Here is a 19,662-nt window from a genome sequence, read left to right as displayed (position 1 = left end):
GTTAATAGAGCTGTGCGCGAGTGTGTGCGAGTGTGACTGAGGGAGTGAGTGAAATTGTTACACAGTACATTAGGCCTGTTACCTAACGCTTGCCATCCTGCCTGCACTCTTCCTCCTGCTCATCCTTTTCTTGCCTAAAAAACACTCGAGAGTAAAGGGGAGAAGACAGGAAAAAGAACGAGGAAAAAAACTGCTTCCCCACAGAGAGGCAGGTCAGGACACGCAGCACAGTGCCATCTTTTACCAATCGCGCTCACCATGCTGTGGGCACAAAAACACAGAGGGCTTTTCTTTACTTGATCATTAGTCGGGTTCATACAAAGACCATACCACCTTTGTTTCACAAGTATGCTCATACACAAACATTCACTGTATTTTAGTCGGTTTATCAAACATGACAAACACAAGTAAAAGCTTGTGCTAAAATAGCTACTTAAATCTGGTACATTGCTGTCATACAGGTACCTTACTTAAGACAAAAAGCTGCGCATATTTTGATGGCAGATTACCAAGGCGAACACAACTTGTTACATGACAGAACATTGATGATAATCACCCATTATTATTTATACACTTTCAGCAAATAAATGTATAATTATTCATCAGTAGTGGAAAAAATGATGCTGCCCTGAAAAATAACATTACAAGTATGTTCTGCAACACTCTAGTTGCACCACATGTCCTTGTGTCATCATTATCACTGAAAATTAGCACTCACCATAGAAAGGCCAGCCAGGACTGAAGATGATTTATTATACCTGAGTGGTAGCAGTGGAGATTTTCTAAAACTTTCAGGGCCAGAAAGATAATGAAAGATGAAAGGATTTCATTGACTAATTAATTAACTGTGCATAAAAAAACAATTCCATACAATAGCTGACAGTGGCTGTTAAAAGGATATGCAAAATAATGTGCAAATTTGCCACCTGTTAAAGTGGTCAGGATGTGAAATATCATCTCAAGTAAAGTGCATTGAAACTAAAGGCGATTACAGGCCTAATTAATAGGCTATCAAATTATGGTGCGGGATGATTGGTTCCATAATCTCAGTCATCGAAAATAATTCCTTCAATTTAGCTATCTTTCTATCATACCCAAGAAGCAATGTGCATATACTGTGAACATTTAGTCTCTGTACAAGTCCTACATCATGTTTAAAGTTACCATAAAATTTGAGAATATTTTAAAGGACTTTGCCTGAAATGAAGATGTACTAGAAAATCATGACACATCAGTGAGTACTGGCTTTGACTGGTTACATCAAACAATGGACACGGTCATGGAATTCAGTTGGGATATTTTCTAATGTAAACAGTTTATTAGCACAAAATTTGTTCGAACAATTTTAGTAATATATTTGTGATTTATTAAGCAATGATTTACTGTTGATCTCAGTTTATATCATTATTATATAAGTATTTCATTAAAAATATTTGCCTTGGTCTGTTGGTCATACAAAGAAAGCTACATAAAGGTGTCACCTCAGGCTTTGGGAAATTCTGAAGTTATACAGACTAAACAAGTAATTGATTAAATTAAAAAATAAACATAAAAAGATGTAAAAAGGTTAACAGTTACATTATTTATCATCATCTGCGAACTTTGTAAACTTGAATTGTTATTCATAAATGACAATTTATTTTGCATGTCAATTAGTTTAAATCTTTATTTCACAGTGCTTGGCAGCAACTAAAATTCAGCTATTTCTGAAAGTTGACCCAGGCTCCTACCTCATTTTAGAAAAATCAAAAATGAAAATCAGAGAGAACACACTGGCTGTTGGTGCTGCTGCAGTATGGAAAATAATCATAAATATCAAAAGCAATGATAGTTTGTTCAGAGCTACACCTGAAGTAAGTCATTTATTGTGTCACCCTGAGCTAATAGAAAACTCATGTCCCTTGTTGAAGGGTCGTGACCAGCAATAAAGTTTATGGAGAGACTGAACAATGAAATCAACATTTATCAAGACAACAGCGTGGCCCAAAGGCCTCTAGCATAGCATCTGTGTGAAAGCATAAAAACTCCTGTTTTGACTTCCACTTCACTCGCTGACCTTTGTGTGGAGGAAATGAACTTTCACTATTACAACATCCAGGTGCAGCACACTAGCTATCTGCCACTGAAGGTTTGTGTTGTGTGACTGCATCTGTGTTAGCAAAAATACACACCAACAGCCCTCGTGCCACAAGTATTAGGAAAATACATGGTTAAAATGATAGTGCGTGTTGGTAAAATAAACCTGAAACATATTGCCTGTTGAATGTTTTAGGTTTAAAAGCAACAGAGAGCAAATGAGACATATAAAGGGACCATCTCTCTCTGGGCTTCGAGATCTACCAAGTATAAATAGTCAGGTCCTCTTCAGTGTGACTGCACTGCAGGGTATCATCCAGCTCCATCTAACAACTGAGAGAGTTGTTAGGCTATTTTTGACTAGTCAGCATATCTCATTGGATTGTTATAAAACCTAGACCATAAAACAAGGCTCCAAAGCGCATTTCATCTGATGACTGATCATCATATCCATATTCATGATATCCACAGGCATGTGAAAGCACACTCCTATTCTTCTGATATTCATGAGCAACTGGGGACTCTGAAACCCCTACACTAGTTGATAAAAATGATGAACTGACTGGTCCGTCTGAGACCACCATCAACAGACAACAAACAAGGCCTCTCTTTCATTCTGTCAGTCCATTTTCCACTGTAATTTTGTCCTCTGCTTGTCTCTCACTCTCAGTTAGACAGCCAGACACAGACACATGCATATCCAGACAAGCATAAACAGGCTCACACACAAGGAATAAAGCTTCATAACCAGCTCATCAATCTCTCATTATTACGTTGCTACTGTCTTTGTATTGCTCTTACAAAGAGATTGAACACACTGCTCCCATACCTATTAGACTTTAAATTATATTGTCGTCAGATGAACATATTTAAAGCCCTTCAAGAAATGTCTTCTGCAGTGTTGGAAATTATTCCATGGCACTCACTTATACAAGTTTATTTTGGCCTCATGAAACTAAATGGAAGGTTCCCTAGGCTATGTGGCGCAAAGCAGATAAATGACCCATGTCTGCCTGTCTGTGTGTATGTCAACAAGGACATAGAGGTAAAGCTGCACTCTCAGCTGACTTGACACACCTTTATTTGTACCATTAGAATTAACGGCTCTTCATCATGTAGAAAAAAAAACAATTATATTGCAGAAGCTGACTTTAAGTGTAGGCTTCAGCTACCCCTATTTGAGTGTTCAACCAAGCACCAAGCATAAAGAATGTGCATGATGACAATAGTCATATCATTAGAGAAAGGCTTCTGGAGTCACCATACTTAAAAGTATGGTCCTGAGCAGAAGCTCTCCAACAGGCTGGAAATGAAAGTGGTTATTAGCAGAAATTGTACTGATACTGCTGTTGTCACATGTTCCAAGTGAAGCTTTCTGATAAGTTATTTGTTTTGGTCCTTTTGGGCTGATGCTACCAGCCAGGAGTCTTCCTGGCTGGGGTGGTAGCCAACATATTTGGAGTCACAATAGACAACTTAAAAGCAAATAAAGCCTTGAGACAGTGAGGCTCCTGATCCAATAGGTCAGCACAAAATAAAGACACTACTTGGAGTATTTGAGCAATGCCTTCCTTCTTTTAATGCCCCGAACTTCCCCTACCTATTATCAAGGTCCAAGCCTTCTGCTTGCCAAAAACACTAAAAGGCCCATCTCAAAAAGCTTGGGTGTAATCTTAAGTGTCAATAATCAGAGTTAGAAATTAAGAGCTGAGGACTGACTTCTGGCAAAGCCCTGTGTAATGCATCTATTCATCAAGAATGATAGAGTTTTGCATGAATATCATTTGCTGATAATAGTGTGTGTCAATCATCTAGTATGCTGCTAACTGGCTCCCAACTCTATGCAAAAGCATCTACGTAAGCTCAAAGTGTGTGATGGCAGTTAGGAAACCACTTATTATGCCCTGACAATGTTTTCATGTCCTGCTTAATGAAAATGTCATATTACTGTTGACTGAAATGTCTACATACCACAAAACTAGTAAACGAATCAAAAACACCGTTTCAACAACACGGTTAAGTTTAACTATGACAACACGGCTGTATTTCATTAGTAAGATTTCCTAACACGCAATTACAAAAGCAACGCGAATAACAATTTTCTTTCAAGCCAGTTAGCGTAAAAATTAAAAAGCGAAGGCAGTCTCTGGCTCTGCCATAGTTGGCTTTAACCAGTTTTCGGTGATACTTTTACGGATGAATTTCAGAGAGCTTTCAATACTTGGGCAACATACACGTAACAACACTGGAAATGCTTAGTTAATTTAAAGTTATACAGTACAGCACTGCAAACTTTTAACTTTGTGCCTGTCTGAATAGATATCTGTATCTAGCCAAACAGCTAATTAGCTAGGAAGCTAAGCTAGCTACTCCAGTCGGAACATTCTGTGTCTCCTCTTTTTCATCTTCGTCAATACCCTTCTCTCCGTCCTCTGCGCTTTGCCACACATTAACCTCAGGCCTTTCTGTCTTTCTTTAAAAATACCACTACTTAATGTGTGATATCAGACATATTTTGTGGTAAACGTGTTTGTATCCAGTAGTAAGAGGTGATGCCCCGTGTCGAACGGACCCCCCCAACACCAAGCAGCGGTGTCACCAAAGCGGGCTGGCCGTTGTGTCTCCGGAGCCTGAAGGCCCCAGCGTCATCCTGAATACATGGTCGAATAAGCTTGAAATTAAACAATGACAACTTCTACTTGTTCACCTCAAACGCACGGACATCAGTCGTCTTACCTTTGCTTTGGTAATGATGTGTGTGGCTAGTTTAACAACCGCGAAATTTCCCTTGCCAATGGTCCGCTCGATTTCATAGTGGCCCACTCGGGCTGGGGGGGGCCTGTTGGCCGAAGTGTGGCCAGGATTGGTGATGCACCCAGTGGCCGTGCTGGTACGACTGGAGTGGCTGATCCCGGAGGATGGCTGGGCTCGGTTCTGGGAGCCCATTACTGCGTGGGTCGGTCGGGCAGAGTGCGTAATCCCGGCCGCAGCGGACCCAGCAGCACCTCCGCTTGACACGGCCGCCATCTTCTCGCCTCTCTGCGGGAACAACAAGCAGCCTTGCGCAGCGCGCATCGCGGGCACGCCCCCGCCCTGCGTCATTTTACGTGGAACGCTCCTCCGCAGCGCCCTCTCTAGGTTGTAACCATGGTAACGATCAGCGTAACAAATGACTTCATCCACAAAAACGTATTGTGGTTGCCTTGACGACAAAGAAGTGCGCATTATCACTCTGGTTCCCATGATTCAGTGATTCCTTGCAAACTGCTGCACTATGTATGATCAGACGGGCTCATGAGGCTTTAAAGGTATACGCAGCTCTAATATTACAATGACAGATTCAAATAATCGAGTTGAGCAAAATAGACATTCTCAATTCGAAATTTACATGAATTTTATATGAATAAAGTATCTATCTATCTATTTTACTCGATCATAGAACTCGAATACACATGCCATTATTATTTTTTACACAAAGAAATGTACACTGTTTTTAGTGGTCGAGTCTGCAGATCTTGGCAATTAATGGGCCTACTGTTTGTGCCATATACTGTATTAAGATTCAAAGCTAAATATTTTCATTCTATAAAACGATATCTATGTTTATAATATTCTGTTTTCTAATTATTTAGCCTTGTACTACTTTAGATTCGCTGTATAGGCAAATGTCACTAGTGTGCTGAGAAATGGCCCTGACCTTCTGAGGATACTAGACTCTGAGAAGATCTCTTAATGAACACTAAAAGCAGCGACTGCATTTCCACTGCATTAAATTCTCTGATTCCACAGTCTTTACAAAGAGAAGATTGCAGCTTGAGATGATCATCATTGCTCCTACCCCCCACTCCCACTCCCCAATACACACGCAAGCACACACGAGCACGCGCAGAATAAACGTTCTCCTCTGTGCTCATAATTCACAATTTAAATATTTATTTATAAGGGTGTAACTTTGCAAGTGTGCCCTGCAGGAAAATAAAAGCAAATAGTACTTGCTGAAGTTTTCTGAAGTTATCCATTAGAACAGAACATTTTTAATAAATGTTAAAAGGACAAAAAGATCAAAACAAACATAAGCAATACATATGTAATACATATGGGTTAAAAACCTACAAACATATATTTCTTTAAAAATCAGAAACTCAAATAATGAATACAAAAATGATTAACAAAAAATAATAGGGGTGCTTTCATATCATGCAGCAGTTTATTGTAACCTGCACTGCAGAAATGCTGTAGAATAGGCTGTCCTCTAAATGGGTTTTGGTGTGTGTGGAAAACTGATTCTATTCTATTCTATTCTATATCCCTCTCAGCAGATTGTAGACAGCACCACTCCATGTTGGAGAGGCGTTCCTGCATCCTGTTACTCCTGGATTACCAACTGAGCACAATAAGTAGCTTCTGAGTGCCAGACATCCAGACCCCCAGAAAGAACCAGGTTCACAATATGTCTGTTGGTTTTTGGTAATTTGAATAATTGCAGACTTGTTTTGTTATAGTTATGCCCTATTAAATAACTATGTCAGGTGAAATGATTTGTGTCTAAATGCAGGTCCTGCATTATTACCTAAACTCTGAACCCTGGTTTATAGATCGGGCCTGTGCCAAAAATCTAGTTTTGAGGGAATGTGGTTCATATTCCCAGATAAATGTGTTTCAACAAATGAACTGCCACATACATAATACACGGAGTCAAAGGCGGGGGGGGGGGGGGGGGGGGTGTCAATAGGGCCCAACATCTTATTTACCCAATTAGTATTAGGTTATATACAGAGATTACTGACAGAACCATAGTCTGAATATGAAAATGTTTTTATCAAGTTAATATCCAATGTCAACATCAAACTGTCAATTGAAAAGTGATGCTTAAAGACAATTCAAATACATAATTATGACTGTATTGTGACCTTATTAGTTGTTTAAATGGCTCATTCAACTGCTGCATTATTCCCTATGTGATTATTACTGGTCTATACCAAAATGTATTGACAGCAACTACAACTGTAGGGCTTTGTCATCTTCTCCATAAGATGACATAAACACACCCCAAATGGTTTCAATTTTGATAAAGAATGACTGTGTAAAAGTACCTGTGAACTGAGCTGGATTTGGCATTTGAGTTATCTTTTCAGTGACATTTTTTAATGTCTTTATTCACAACAACGAAGTGTGTCATACACAAAAAAAACACGGTCCAAACTATGTACCAGGAAGAATTACGGAGGAATTCCACCCCATAAACCACATGATAAAAGATCACATAAAATATATAAACCTATGCATTATTAATTTTCCTGTTGATAAACTCTTCATATCTCTTCATATCAGCCCCTGCACTGATAATTTGAGTATTAGAGGGAAGCCATATGACGTCATGACGTCGACCTCGGTTTGTTTACCGTGTGAGCGTGGTGGGGGCGCTAGTGGTACAGATTTTTCACACTGTAAACACTCTGACTCTCTTCACCCTCCGCAGGAGAACTGTCCACACAATGCTGCGACAACCGGCCGTGACAACCGTTCATATTAGACGGACTTGAAAAACACTTGCTGCTGTTTTATTTTTGACACAGTCCGCGACGCATGATCTGAACTCGGATATCAAAACATGGAGCTGCCTTACCAGCGTTCAAACCAACAATGCTAACCTTAGCACTAGCTAGCACCATACAAGGCTTTGGTGTTTGAAATGAAGCGGAACTGAGTGTTGCTGTCATCTTGTTTTCGTGATACCCGTGTTATTGGTTGCATTACTGACAGCTTGGCATTTGTCACGGATGTCAATTGGACGAGGAACGAGTCTTCATTTAATGTAAACATCCCACTGTCTCTTTAGCCTGTCAGCTAGCAGCTGCTGTTATTGTTTGTCACTACTAGAAGTGGCACCGTTAAGCTAGCCAGCTTGCTATCCGAGTATTTGTTGCTGAATGGGGTGGAGTTTTTATTAGTATTGCCGCACAGGCTAGAATAACGTGAGGTATCAGTTGTCAGTTCAGGAAGACGGTGGCAGACAAAATGTTGTTGAGGAGTTGCTGGAAATCTCGACATAAAAACAGCTCTGGACCTTGTTGGATTCAACCCGGATTGGCAGCCCTGCTCTGGTTATGTGTGACCCAGTTAGGTTGCGGCAGTGGTGCGGTGGGGGAGACCAAAAGTGTGGTCCAGAAAGATGCAGAGTTTGATGTCACCTATAATGACACGGTTACAAGTGAAAACCAGACCATCTATGCTTTCAATCACACAGTCTCCAGGAATAGGGTGAGTTTACATTATCAGTTAGTAGACTTGTTTCTCATTTAATTATACCAAGTAATATGGAGTGTAACATGATCTTTTTTTCCCCCTTTCTTTGGGTTTCAGACAGAGGGAGTGCGTGTGTCTGTGGATGTGTTGTCACAGGGTTTGGAGAGTCCTATCCTGTTTGTGGTAAGGCAGAAGCAAGCTGTGCTGTCATTCCAAGTCCCACTCATCCTAAGAGGCCTGTGAGTATCCCCACTTTACAAAAATCTCTCAAAATCAGCTTAAAGAAACTCAGGAAGATTGTGTTATGTTCCCTCACTTCTTTAAACCAACCCTTTTATATTGCAACTTACTCAGCTTTTTCAAGTCCAACAACATCCAGTGAAACATTAATGAATGCCTAACAGTCCAACATCATTTCTGTTTTGTTACCTGAGACTATCGCTTAAATGCTTCATCGCTCTCTGCTTGTGATAGTAACAGCCTATGAGTCTAAATCTCAGTAAATAATATTCTATAAATTGCAGAGCAGGGCCGAGATTAGCCCCAGTATGACGGTATGTAGGTAGATTTGGAAATTATATACAGTATGTGTCAGCTGCTCGTAGCACAACATTTTCCAGTAATATGTTGCTTTGTGGGTTATATACTGTATACTATATATGTGTCTTTATATAAGATACACTAATGAGTAATGTTCAGTGGTTTATGTATGTCTAATAGAGCATTGACATGTTCAGCTGATGGAATTCAAATGGAATTTGAACTGCACACCCTCCTTAGAGAAAGCAACGGGAACAAAATAGTCATCAGTACAAATTAGCTATATTTATAATTAGTCATAACATTTTGTCACAGTGCATAAACTCTCCAAATCAATTGTAAGTGGAATAATTCCCTACAACACTGAATAGGCTTGTGTCCCTCCAACTTAGTTTTAAACTAGGCCTTTATGTTTGTTCTTGTAATTTACTGCGCACACAGAGACTGTACATAAAGTAATAATCCAAGGTTCCTCCTTGGGAGTGTCTGGCTGTTATTCCTTAGACAGCAAACATTTATGACATGTGATGAACCTTGTTGGGTGCAGAGAGCTGTGTGTGGACTTAACCTTGTAAGAGAAGTAAATGTGTAAATGCTAAATGCTGTGCTTGTTGTAGAATCCTTTGTAGGTGTGATAGGGAGATGTTAAGGTTTAGCTTTGGTTAGAATTGCAATCATTATTTCTTTTCAGTAGTAATAACACTAGTCGATCTTCTAGGTAGCAAAGAAATAGCAAAATCCTCTCAGTAGTCAAAATGTCCAGGATTGTACCTCAGCAGTTATAGGACACACAGCCTTTGTAATCTGGATTTCATAACAGGTTGGAAGTTCAGGTGTTTATTAGCCATTGGCCAATAGCCCAGTTGTGATGTGTCTCCCACAGTCTGAGGTACTTTCTGTGGTTGTGCAACAAAAGAATGGCCTCACCACAATCTTGCTTATAGTCCCGTGGAAAGGCATGTTTTAGCAGGTCTCTAAAAAACCCTGGACTTTCACTTCCCCCTCTGAAATCCACCAGTGCAGAACTGTGGAGCCAGGTTTACTGTAAATGAACAATCTCAAAGTCATCTGTGTGAAGCTACTTCTGTCTCACGAAGCCACCGTCACATGCTTTCTATTTACATGTTTTGAGCTATGCTATGTGCTTTTTTTCAACATTTTCTAGAGCTAGGTTTTATTGATTTTGCGCAGAGAGTACTGAAGATGCATTATCTAGTTGGCTCATCTGATTCTTAAACAGCAGCCCTTGGGAATTTAGTTAATTCATATAATATTAAATAATCTAATAGAAAAACCATTATTCATTTTGTAAAAAATCAGTTTCTATGTTCAGATTTTTTTTGTTTACACAATCACCCATAACCTCATTTAAAGTGTCTACCCATTCTGTGCAATGGAAAATAGCTCTCAACAAATTATTGATTACAACCCATTTTCAGTAAATACAAATTTAAAGTCTTGTTAAGTGCTAAACTCTCTTTTGCATGGAAACTGTGTTGTTCTTTCTTTCTCTGTTTGACAGCCTCTATCTCTCTCTGCCTCCCTGTTTCCAGCTACCAGAGGAAGTACCCTTACAATCATGTGGGCCGCACATTGTGCCAGCCTCCGACCCGGGCTTTATCTGAAACCCAGTACTTTTTTGTGGATGTGTCTACCTTGTCAAGCCAGGGTACGAACTTCCAGCTCAGGGTCAGCCGCGTTGAAAGCTTCACCCTTCAGTGAGTGATATTTCATATTACGTATATTGTATATTATATGTATATTTGATACACAAACACACTGTGTAATAGCTACCTGATCTCTCAGCTTGTGCCATATGTCTGGCTTTTGTAGCAAACAACAAGTGACTTGCTGGGTATGTCTGACATAATATTTGCTATTTGATTACAGGACAGACAAGAAATTCAGCTTCACCGCATCACCATCCCAACCTCAGGTAAACAGCTTGATACCATAGCTTTGTGACTTTATATTAAGTGCTACTTTGCAACAGAGAAGTTCAGTCACTATAATGTAGATAGCAGGGGTTAAAAGTGTGGGAGATACTGATGAAACATGAGAGAAGCTGAGGAAAGTAAGCAATTAAAAGAGGTCACTATGAATGAAGGGAATTTCTGATTTTACAGAACCATTCAGCTTGTAGTGATCATCTTTCTCTCAGTATTTGTCTGATAAATTCTGCTTTTAAACACATGTAAGAGAAAACTAACTCATGTTTTCCTCTTGGCCTTTCAAAAACTAAATAATCCATCAAGTCAGTCATGATTTGTTTCATCATTCGTGTGTTATCATCGAAATTATCACATCCTCCTTCATACAAAATAATAGATAGTGAAGAAAGACAGGAAACAGAAAAAGGGTTGATCTTGTTTTAACCTGTGAAATCACAGTAATCCATATCCTCAGCAAATACAACACTTGTCTTTGATAATCCTACCCCCTATAATTATACCCTTCCTGTCTCTGTTTTTTTCCTTCTCCTTTCTCTCAGTACTTCAAGTATGTCTTTCCAGACGGGGTGGACACTGTGATCGTCAAGGTCAACTCAGACATGAATTTCCCCTGCTCCGTGATGTCTATTCAGGACATCCAGGTACAATTACTTCCCATCCATGTCTCCTCAAACCAGACAGCTGCTGTCCTCAGGTGGCCCCAGTCATTGTGGTCAATATGTAGTAGCACTCTTGGGCCACATGAAGGCATTATTGAGTTTATTCCAACAATATGAGTGCAATGCGGTGCAAACATTGTAGATGTTATGTGTAATGTGTTAATCACTTGTTCCCTCTTGCCTTTAATCTTTCAATTCATTTAATTTTTCCTCTGTGTCTCTTTTCAGTGCCCTGTCTATGACCTTGACAACAATGTGGCCTTCATTGGGATGTACCAGACGATGACCAAAAAAGGTGCCATCACTGTGCAGGTAATGTTTCACTGTCCTGAAATACAGAACACATTGGAAGCCTTTGTGACATAGCTAGAGTTTAGATGCCATTACCTCATGAACAGAGCCATGTTATGTCTTCTCATGTCTCTTCCTGTCTTCCTGTCTCTTTCCAGAGGAAAGATTTTCCCAGCAACAGTTTCTATGTGGTAGTGGTGGTAAAAACAGAGGATGAGGCATGTGGCGGTCCGCTGCGCTTCTACCCTCTGCGACCTGATGAGCTGATTGATGCCGGCAACCGCAGCAAGATTCTTGATGTGGTGGTCACCCCTGCTATTAACTGTAAGTCACATATACATATAAACTTTTCAGACTTGCATACCATAAAACATGTGCCAAGAGAACTGGACTAAAAATGCATTTTTAAAACATCCACAGTTAAAAAGCTAACATGTCTGATCAGGCACTGTTTGCTTAATTTCTCTGCAGTGCTTGGCAGGATGCAAAAAGGACAGTGCCTCAAATCACAGTCTTTGATGTAAATTATCAGTTTCATTGTGTTAGAAAATCCTTTTGGGTATGCCAGTAATATATTTCACACCACTGCAGGAAAGCAAGCTTCTTTCCAGGAGCTGTTGGTAGTATTGTTGCATTATGCAGTTCACTCAAGGTCATGCAGTCTTAGCATGTGAATGGGCGTAAATGTTTTTTTCCTCTACACTCCACAGCAAAAGTGTATGTGATGGGCATGCTGTTCTGTCTGGGTATCTTCTTCTCCTTCTACCTGCTCACCTTCCTGGTGGCCTGTCTGGACAACAAGCGGTAAGATTCTGCACTTTTCTCTGTAACCAAAACAACTGTTAGGTACTGCATCCACTTCATATGCACAGCCTCTCTTCATTGCTGAGGTATTTGTATTTATCTCTCTGGAGTCGTGTCTCGTTTCTTCCCTCGTGCCTCTGCCACGAACAACCCTCATTAAATTGAAAAAGGCCTTTGGTTTAAAACTGTTGAGACTTATAAATCTCAGTCTCAGTTTAACCCAGAAGTTTAAAAAAGTGTGATCGAAGACTTCATTTAGCTGCTTTACCAGAGCAGCACTATGATGAATGCAAATTATGTTCATTTGCATCATTTCCTCTCTGTTTCTGCAGAGTGAATAAGAAAAGGGAGCTGTTTCCGAATCCTGCGGACATGTCGCCTGCTGAGACAGGTAAACCCAACAACTAGCTATGATGGACTGGCCTATTAGAGTGTGTGGAGCGTACCATTGTTTTTAAAGTCATAAACACACTGTAGAGTAGATGTTGTAATACAGTGTATATGATGTTAAACTTCACTTAACATGCAGTATAATAACCATTTAGCTCTTCAGCGTTTTATGTAGAATTTAACATCTGTGTGTACTGAATGTGTCTTTCACTCTCTCTCCCTCATGCTGTGTGGTTCAGCCTCTCTGCTTGGGAAGAACGGAGATGGTATAACGACACAGTTCCTCCTTTTGTGTGCTTGCTGCCTTTTCTCACACTGTGTTGCTTGTCTGCAGATGCTCTGCATGCATTAGCTCATGCACTATAACTCTCTTGCCATAGAAACAGCATTTATGGAAAAGAAGATAGAGTAATATTATACTATAGTGCTTTGTGGGCCGTGTAGTATCATAAAGGTGGCGCTTTTATGGCTCACATCATAGAGATACAGAAACACGTGATGACTAATCCGGATACTTCTCAGGTAGAACTAACTGCAAAGTATTCTCACCATCCTGTTCTTCACCATTTTCATCACAGTGTTTTCCTTCTACTTCTCCTCACAGCTGTGCAGTTTGTCGACTGAAGAAACACATAATTTATTATGTGTATACATTTAAGTCAACAATGTTAACAACATGATAGACCAACAAAAGAAGCTGCTCCATGAAAAAGTGTTAGAGATAATCATTGAGATAGATGTGTACACCGATGTGTTTCTTCAGCTCAGGAATCCCTCTCAGTGTGTATCTGTGTCTTCATCGCTGCAGTGTTGGAATTCACTTCCACTGCAGCAATCACCTCTCCCTACAACAAATCAGCCTCTGCACCATCTCTTGGCACCCACATTTGTTTTTGTTTTTTTTAAGTATTTTGAGCCCTGAAAAAAATGTTGGGCCTCAAATCTCTGACTTTATCCCTGCATGTATTGATGCCTTCCTCAGCTCCCTGTGCTGATGTACTAACAGTTTAGCTGTAGTGGTGTTTTAGTATGCAGCAGCAAGGTACTAACAAATATTGGCTGTAGTGGTGCTTGTTTGTGCATTTGATCAACATGTACTCAGCTGGGAGTTTAAATGCGTGGTCATGTTTCTACAGGCAAGACTCCAGCCTCACCATATGAATATGGCTCCTTTGGTGAGTTTTGGACTGTTGTGGTTTTGTTTAAGTCTTTGTTGAACTGGAGATTTAATTAAATAACTGTTTTCTCTCCTCGTCCTCTCCAGCTGACAACGGCAGCACTCTGAGCTCTGAGGCCATCACTGACAGCGCCACCTCAACTGACAACAACTACGGATACATGGGTATGGACAAACATGCACACAAGTTTGTGTCACTTGGCTCACCATTGTCACTCTGCGGTATATCTCCACAGCCTTGGTTTGCAGTTGGCGTCTTTGCAAGCGGCTCCAGTCCCTCACTGGTTTTCTGTGTGTCTTTGTTCATCAGGACAGGAGCCTTTCAAACGTCGACCAATCCTCAATCACCTTCACCACATAGCCGTCCGCATCGGTGACACACTGCCGCATAATTGGCCGAATCAGTTCAGAGATTTGCACCAAACCAATCAGCACTATGTGAATCATACATCAATGAGAGTTAGATGTTGATGCCAGGAAGTGGCCAGATTCCTAGTCTGATGATGCTGAAATGAACAGCAAAGCAATATTCAAATTAATTAATTAATATTCAAATTTTCTGTTTAATATATTTAAAAATTGCAAAAAAAAAAAAAAAATGAGAGATGTGATGTGCTCGAACAACACTCGTCCAATTTATTCTTATTGTGTCTCCAATTAACAAAGTGTCTTTTCTCTTTGCCATCATGTCCTCCTCTCCTGTCTCCCCTCCCTTCATCAGAGCGATCGTTGGACAGTGTTGGCCGAAGCAGGCAGGAGTCTCTTAGCTCCGTGGAGGAGGATGACTACGACACGCTGGATGACATCAACTCAGACAAAAACATTGTCCGCACCAAGGTGCACCTCCCTTCTTCAATTTAATACATAGTACTTGTTTTTTGCAATTTGCAAGTCAGCTCTGCTTGTAATGTAGGTAACAGTAGTTATTAGACATGACATGATGTTGGTTGCCCGTTTTACCTGATGGCTGTCTTTTTCTTATTGTAGAAATTTCTGTGTGTGTCTGACCTGGCTCGAAAAGACAAGAGGGTCCTCAGCAAGAAATACCAAATTTACTTCTGGTGAGGTCACTGGTTAGAGAAAGACAAATACCATGGAAGAGTAGATTCATTTGATAACAAAGATTCCTTGACATCCCAGTCTAGGTCTAATAGATCCACATTAACCAATTATAATTTATGGCATTTTGTCACCATTTTGACATTATTCCTATATACATATGCCCTGAAATTGCAGCATCTCCAAGAGAGTGGAGTAATAGTGCAGTAAAACTAAGATAGTAAGTTGTGATAGTAAAATACAGTATTTTAGAGTATAACAATTATATTATTGTTATTCATTGGTTTCAAAGACATGTGGAATAATGAAGCACGGCATCCTTCCAACATATCTATCATCATAACTATGAAAAAGTCTAATGATTATTTTCTCTCCAGGAACATTTCCACCATCGCTGTGTTCTACGCCCTGCCAGTCATCCAGCTGGTCATCACCTATCAAACGGTGTGAGAGAGAAACTGTTATTAAGTTGTTAAAACATCAACACATTGATGGATGCTAAACTAACTCTCTCTTCTGCAGGTCGTCAATGTCACAGGAAACCAGGACATTTGCTACTACAACTTCCTGTGTGCCCACCCCCTGGGAGCTCTAAGGTGTGTAGTTAGCATGGCTGTTTAAATGCATGAATGATTTATTACAACAGCTAATGGATGGCTTACAATGGCTTAAAGTATGTTATGACTCACTCATAATGTTTTGTCTTACACAGTGCATTCAACAACATACTCAGTAACCTTGGTTACGTGATGCTTGGACTCCTCTTCCTCCTTATTGTCCTCAAGAGAGATATTGTTCATAATCGAGCCATGGTTCGCAATGATCTCAACGCGCTGGTAAGGCACATGTACACAAACAGCTTCACAGCAGACAGGCAGATACTGATACTGTGATATTCATAACAACACCTCATCACATCTTCTGAACAGATAGACTTAATTTAGATTAAGAAATAAGAAATAGGAAAAAGGAAACAGGCATATCCACAAACATACGTTACTTAATCTGGAATATGTGGTCAACTTTATTATTTATTAAAATGCATTGCTCAATTATTGGTTCAGTTTTCCTCTCCCCCACCCCCCAGGAATGCGGTATCCCAAAGCACTTTGGACTGTTTTATGCCATGGGAACTGCTCTGATGATGGAGGGCTTGCTCAGTGCCTGCTACCACGTCTGTCCAAACTACACCAACTTCCAGTTTGGTAAGTGTGCTTCTGTTCCCAGCAGGACCTCATATGTCCTCTTTAGTTTCTCTGTATAATGGCAGAATACTAGCAGTAACTAAACATCTGACGTGAACTGGTATCTATCACACAGCTTTCTGTTGTCGTGGTCATTTGCAATAAAGACAATAAATCTGAGTGGTAACTCAGTGATAACAATCAGCAATGACTTCCTTCTTATGCTTCTATTGTTTTTGATGATAAAAGGAAAATGTGTCTGTTCTTTTCCTGCTCTGTAGACACTTCATTCATGTACATGATTGCTGGGCTGTGCATGTTGAAGCTGTATCAGAAGAGACACCCAGACATCAACGCAAGTGCTTACACTGCCTACGCCTGCCTGGCTGCAGTCATCTTCTTCTCTGTGCTGGGAGTGGTAAGTACACACACATAACACACCACAAAATACACAAGGGCTTCATGATGTTTAACATGCAAAACAAACACAATTCATAATGATTGTGTTGGTTTGTTTGCAGGTGTTTGGGAAAGGAAACACAGTCTTCTGGATCATTTTCTCAGTAATCCACATCCTGGCCACTCTCCTCCTCAGCACGCAGCTCTACTACATGGGCCGATGGCGGCTCGGTAAGATCACAGCGTGAAACAAGCTGTAACCTCGTCAGGCTGGAGTCCTAGCTGTTAGATATTCCTGTTGGCTCATTTTTATGTATTTCCTTTTGTTGTATTCAACGTTCAAAGTGCCCACATTCATTTTTAAACATTTTAGAATCTGGAATATTTTTTATAATATAATATAATATATAACGTTATGCTTTACAATAGTTGCGATCAGCATAACAATAGAAAAGAATTGTAATTGTGTTGAAACACTGAAAGTGCTTTATTGAAATCCGCTAAAATGTGTAGCACTACAATTTAACTGCCTGTACAAACAGAATATTATTTGGTGTGTACTTGTAAATGTATTATTAATGCTTTTTTCATAGGTTTATATACAGGTGTTTGCATAGGAATAAGGTCATTTTAAAGTGTCACCATGACTCATACTGTTGTGGTGCTGTGGGTTTGATTCTCACAGTGTTTGACTGAACTAATATCTGTCTATTATATGTGTGTCAGACTCTGGGGTCCTGCGCAGGATGGTGTACATCATCTACACAGATTCCATCAGGCAGTGCAGTGGACCTATGTACATCGTGAGTAATGACCAGAAGCTTCTGTATCATTTAGCTGAAGCGTTGTCACGGCATCAAGCTTAAATTGTCTTAAGGGGCGTTAATCATTGTTGACACAGATCTAGTTCCTCAATTATTAATATCCATGTCATCTTAAACACTGGTTGGTACAGTATGTGATTGAGTCCCGATGTTTGTCTTTTAGGATCGTATGGTTCTGCTTGTGATGGGGAACATAGTCAACTGGTCTCTGTAAGTAAACATTGTGTTTATCTGGAAGTTGAGTGGCTACAACATGGATTTAAATTTAGAAAATCAGAAGTGATCTTTTTTTTTTTTCTTCATGTTCACCTTCCACTCCTCCCACTCTCTCAACAGAGCTGCCTATGGCCTCATAGAGAGACCTAATGACTTCGCCTCTTACCTGTTGGCCATCGCCATCTGCAACCTGCTGCTCTACTTTGCCTTCTACATCATCATGAAGGTGTGTTTGAGTGTATCTATGCTTTTGAGTTCATTTAGATTTATTAAAAAGCAGACATGTTTTGTACTTTTTATCTGAAGTTATTTATTCTGTGTGTGTTTAGCTGCGGAGTGGTGAGAGAATCAAGTGTCTGGCGTTGGTGTGTATTCTCTTCACGGCTGTGGTGTGGGGATTTGCACTGTATTTCTTCTTCCAGGGTCTGAGCACCTGGCAGGTCAGTAACTCACACACACATACACTTAGTCACAGAGAAGGAAAAACAACTTAATTCCTACTTTATACAACAACATTTTATATTGTGTGTGTGTGTGTGTGTGTCTCGGATTACACAGAAAACACCAGCAGAGTCCCGTGAGCACAACAGGGACTGTATCCTGCTTTTATTCTTTGACGACCATGACATTTGGCACTTCCTCTCCTCCATCGCTATGTTCGGATCCTTCCTGGTATGATCATGTTTGTTGCGGCAGGGCTATAATGTATTACTTAATTCTTTTTTTTGTGTAACTTAACATTCATGTAACAATTAAGAAAAGCAATGGTTTGGGCTTTTTTCCTGTCATGCATCAGTTTACTTTCCTCTGCAAGTTAAAAGATTGTTCAATTTGAATTTAAAGAGGTTTTGACTCACCTGGTTAACATTCAATCAGCAGTGGAATTGGTTTCTACAAGCAGGACATCCACATCACCTCTCCTGTTCCTTCTCAGGTCCTCCTGACTATGGATGACGACCTTGACACCGTCCAGAGAGACAAGATCTACGTCTTCTAGCTTCGTCAGATCTTCTGTGATGAGCTCTGCTCTTCCTCTCTGCCTTACCGCCCTCTCCTTTTGCGTCTCCTTCATGTACTCAAAGAGCACAGCCAGTAGCCTGTTTTTCCCCAGGCTGTCGATGGGCGCGTCTCCGTAGCCAATCAGCCAGTCAGGGAAGGGCTGCCGCCCCTCCCCTCCACTTGCATGGACACTAATGTGCCAACGAAGAGCTGGATCAACGTTGAGTGATGCTGAAGTGTTTCGTCCTCTCGCTGCCACCGTTGATATAACTGTTGTAATCGATGTTTACTAACTGCTGACAATGAAGAAAACAATCTACACACTGAAAAAAAAAAAAGAACCCATCCAAAATAACTTATTTTATACTGTCTGCATTACATTTGACCTGCAAGTCAACAATGCATTTTGAAATTACTGTTTGTATGCTGTTTATATGCTGTGTGTGTGTGTGTGAGTGTGTGTGTTTACAGACATAAAGGTGAGAACATGAATCCTGTCCAGTCTGTCAGTGGCCTTTTAATGTTCTAATCATGTTAGTCACATACTGTGCTGATTGCTCAGTTCCTCGAGATAGCCGTCCTTCTCATTGGAGAATATCGATAATGATTGTATTTAATTCTTGACTGCCCTCAAGTCTCGACTGCGAACGTATTTTTTGCACTGTACTGTATGAAAAAAGGATTTTAATGTCAAATGTTGCAATCAGCAGTTACTGAATAAAGGTCTCATTTTCAGATGTGTTTGTACCTTGTTTTGCTCTTTTCTGCTTTTTCTGACGATGACACCAAGCTGTAAACCAGATATTAACAAATTATAATCAGGATACATGAACTTACACCAACAAC

At 40.2% G+C, this 19,662-nt stretch overlaps 2 protein-coding genes across 8 annotated transcripts in view; one reads left to right on the top strand and one right to left on the bottom strand.

The window, feature by feature from the left end:
- Window positions 1-5,319, bottom strand: part of sik3 (SIK family kinase 3) — a 33,017-nt gene extending 27,698 nt beyond the window's left edge. For 2 of the 4 annotated variants that reach the window (XM_087172415.1, XM_023400549.2), the window contains exon 1: window positions 4,813-5,319. In XM_087172415.1, coding sequence (XP_087028541.1) covers window positions 4,813-5,319 — 507 coding nt within the window. The remainder of the gene's footprint in view (window positions 1-4,812) is intronic. The other 2 variants (XM_023400551.2, XM_023400550.2) reach the window with 1 other exon arrangement.
- A 2,194-nt stretch (window positions 5,320-7,513) lies between these two features.
- sidt2 (SID1 transmembrane family, member 2) lies at window positions 7,514-19,551 on the top strand. Of its 4 annotated transcripts, XM_023400560.2 has the most exons (27): window positions 7,514-8,337; window positions 8,440-8,561; window positions 10,416-10,580; window positions 10,753-10,798; window positions 11,354-11,455; window positions 11,702-11,785; window positions 11,923-12,088; window positions 12,475-12,568; window positions 12,901-12,959; window positions 13,198-13,224; window positions 14,095-14,133; window positions 14,223-14,300; window positions 14,446-14,508; window positions 14,857-14,972; window positions 15,123-15,196; window positions 15,572-15,638; window positions 15,717-15,790; window positions 15,907-16,030; window positions 16,282-16,399; window positions 16,660-16,796; window positions 16,900-17,008; window positions 17,504-17,580; window positions 17,765-17,811; window positions 17,938-18,043; window positions 18,147-18,257; window positions 18,376-18,489; window positions 18,752-19,551. In XM_023400560.2, exons 1-27 carry the CDS (start codon window positions 8,095-8,097, stop codon window positions 18,812-18,814), a joined length of 2,625 nt encoding a protein of 874 aa, XP_023256328.1. In that variant the 5' UTR covers window positions 7,514-8,094; the 3' UTR covers window positions 18,815-19,551. The 4 variants fall into 4 exon arrangements, with proteins under 4 accessions (XP_023256328.1, XP_023256329.1, XP_023256330.1 ...); XM_023400561.2 differs by lacking the exon at window positions 13,198-13,224; XM_023400562.2 differs by lacking the exon at window positions 14,446-14,508.
- Window positions 19,552-19,662: the final 111 nt, after the last annotated feature.

The sequence above is a fragment of the Seriola lalandi genome, unplaced genomic scaffold (genome assembly GCF_002814215.2).
Source record: "Seriola lalandi dorsalis isolate HSWRI2012SDOR001 ecotype SW California unplaced genomic scaffold, Sedor1 jcf7180002052652, whole genome shotgun sequence".
Classification (NCBI taxonomy): domain Eukaryota; kingdom Metazoa; phylum Chordata; class Actinopteri; order Carangiformes; family Carangidae; genus Seriola; species Seriola lalandi.
Note: the sequence above shows the minus strand (reverse complement) of the source record. Positions and strands in the feature narration are given on the sequence as shown.

What these genes read in the sequence shown, in the direction of transcription:
- sidt2 (XM_023400560.2), top strand. Translation starts at nt 8,095, where the DNA reads ATGTTGTTGAGGAGTTGCTGGAAATCTCGACATAAAAACAGCTCTGGA. An exon ending in CATGTCGCCTGCTGAGACAG is followed by an intron (nt 12,960 to 13,197) that starts GTAAACCCAACA and finishes TGTGTGGTTCAG; the next exon opens with CCTCTCTGCTTGGGAAGAAC. An exon ending in TCTTCTCTGTGCTGGGAGTG is followed by an intron (nt 16,797 to 16,899) that starts GTAAGTACACAC and finishes GTTTGTTTGCAG; the next exon opens with GTGTTTGGGAAAGGAAACAC.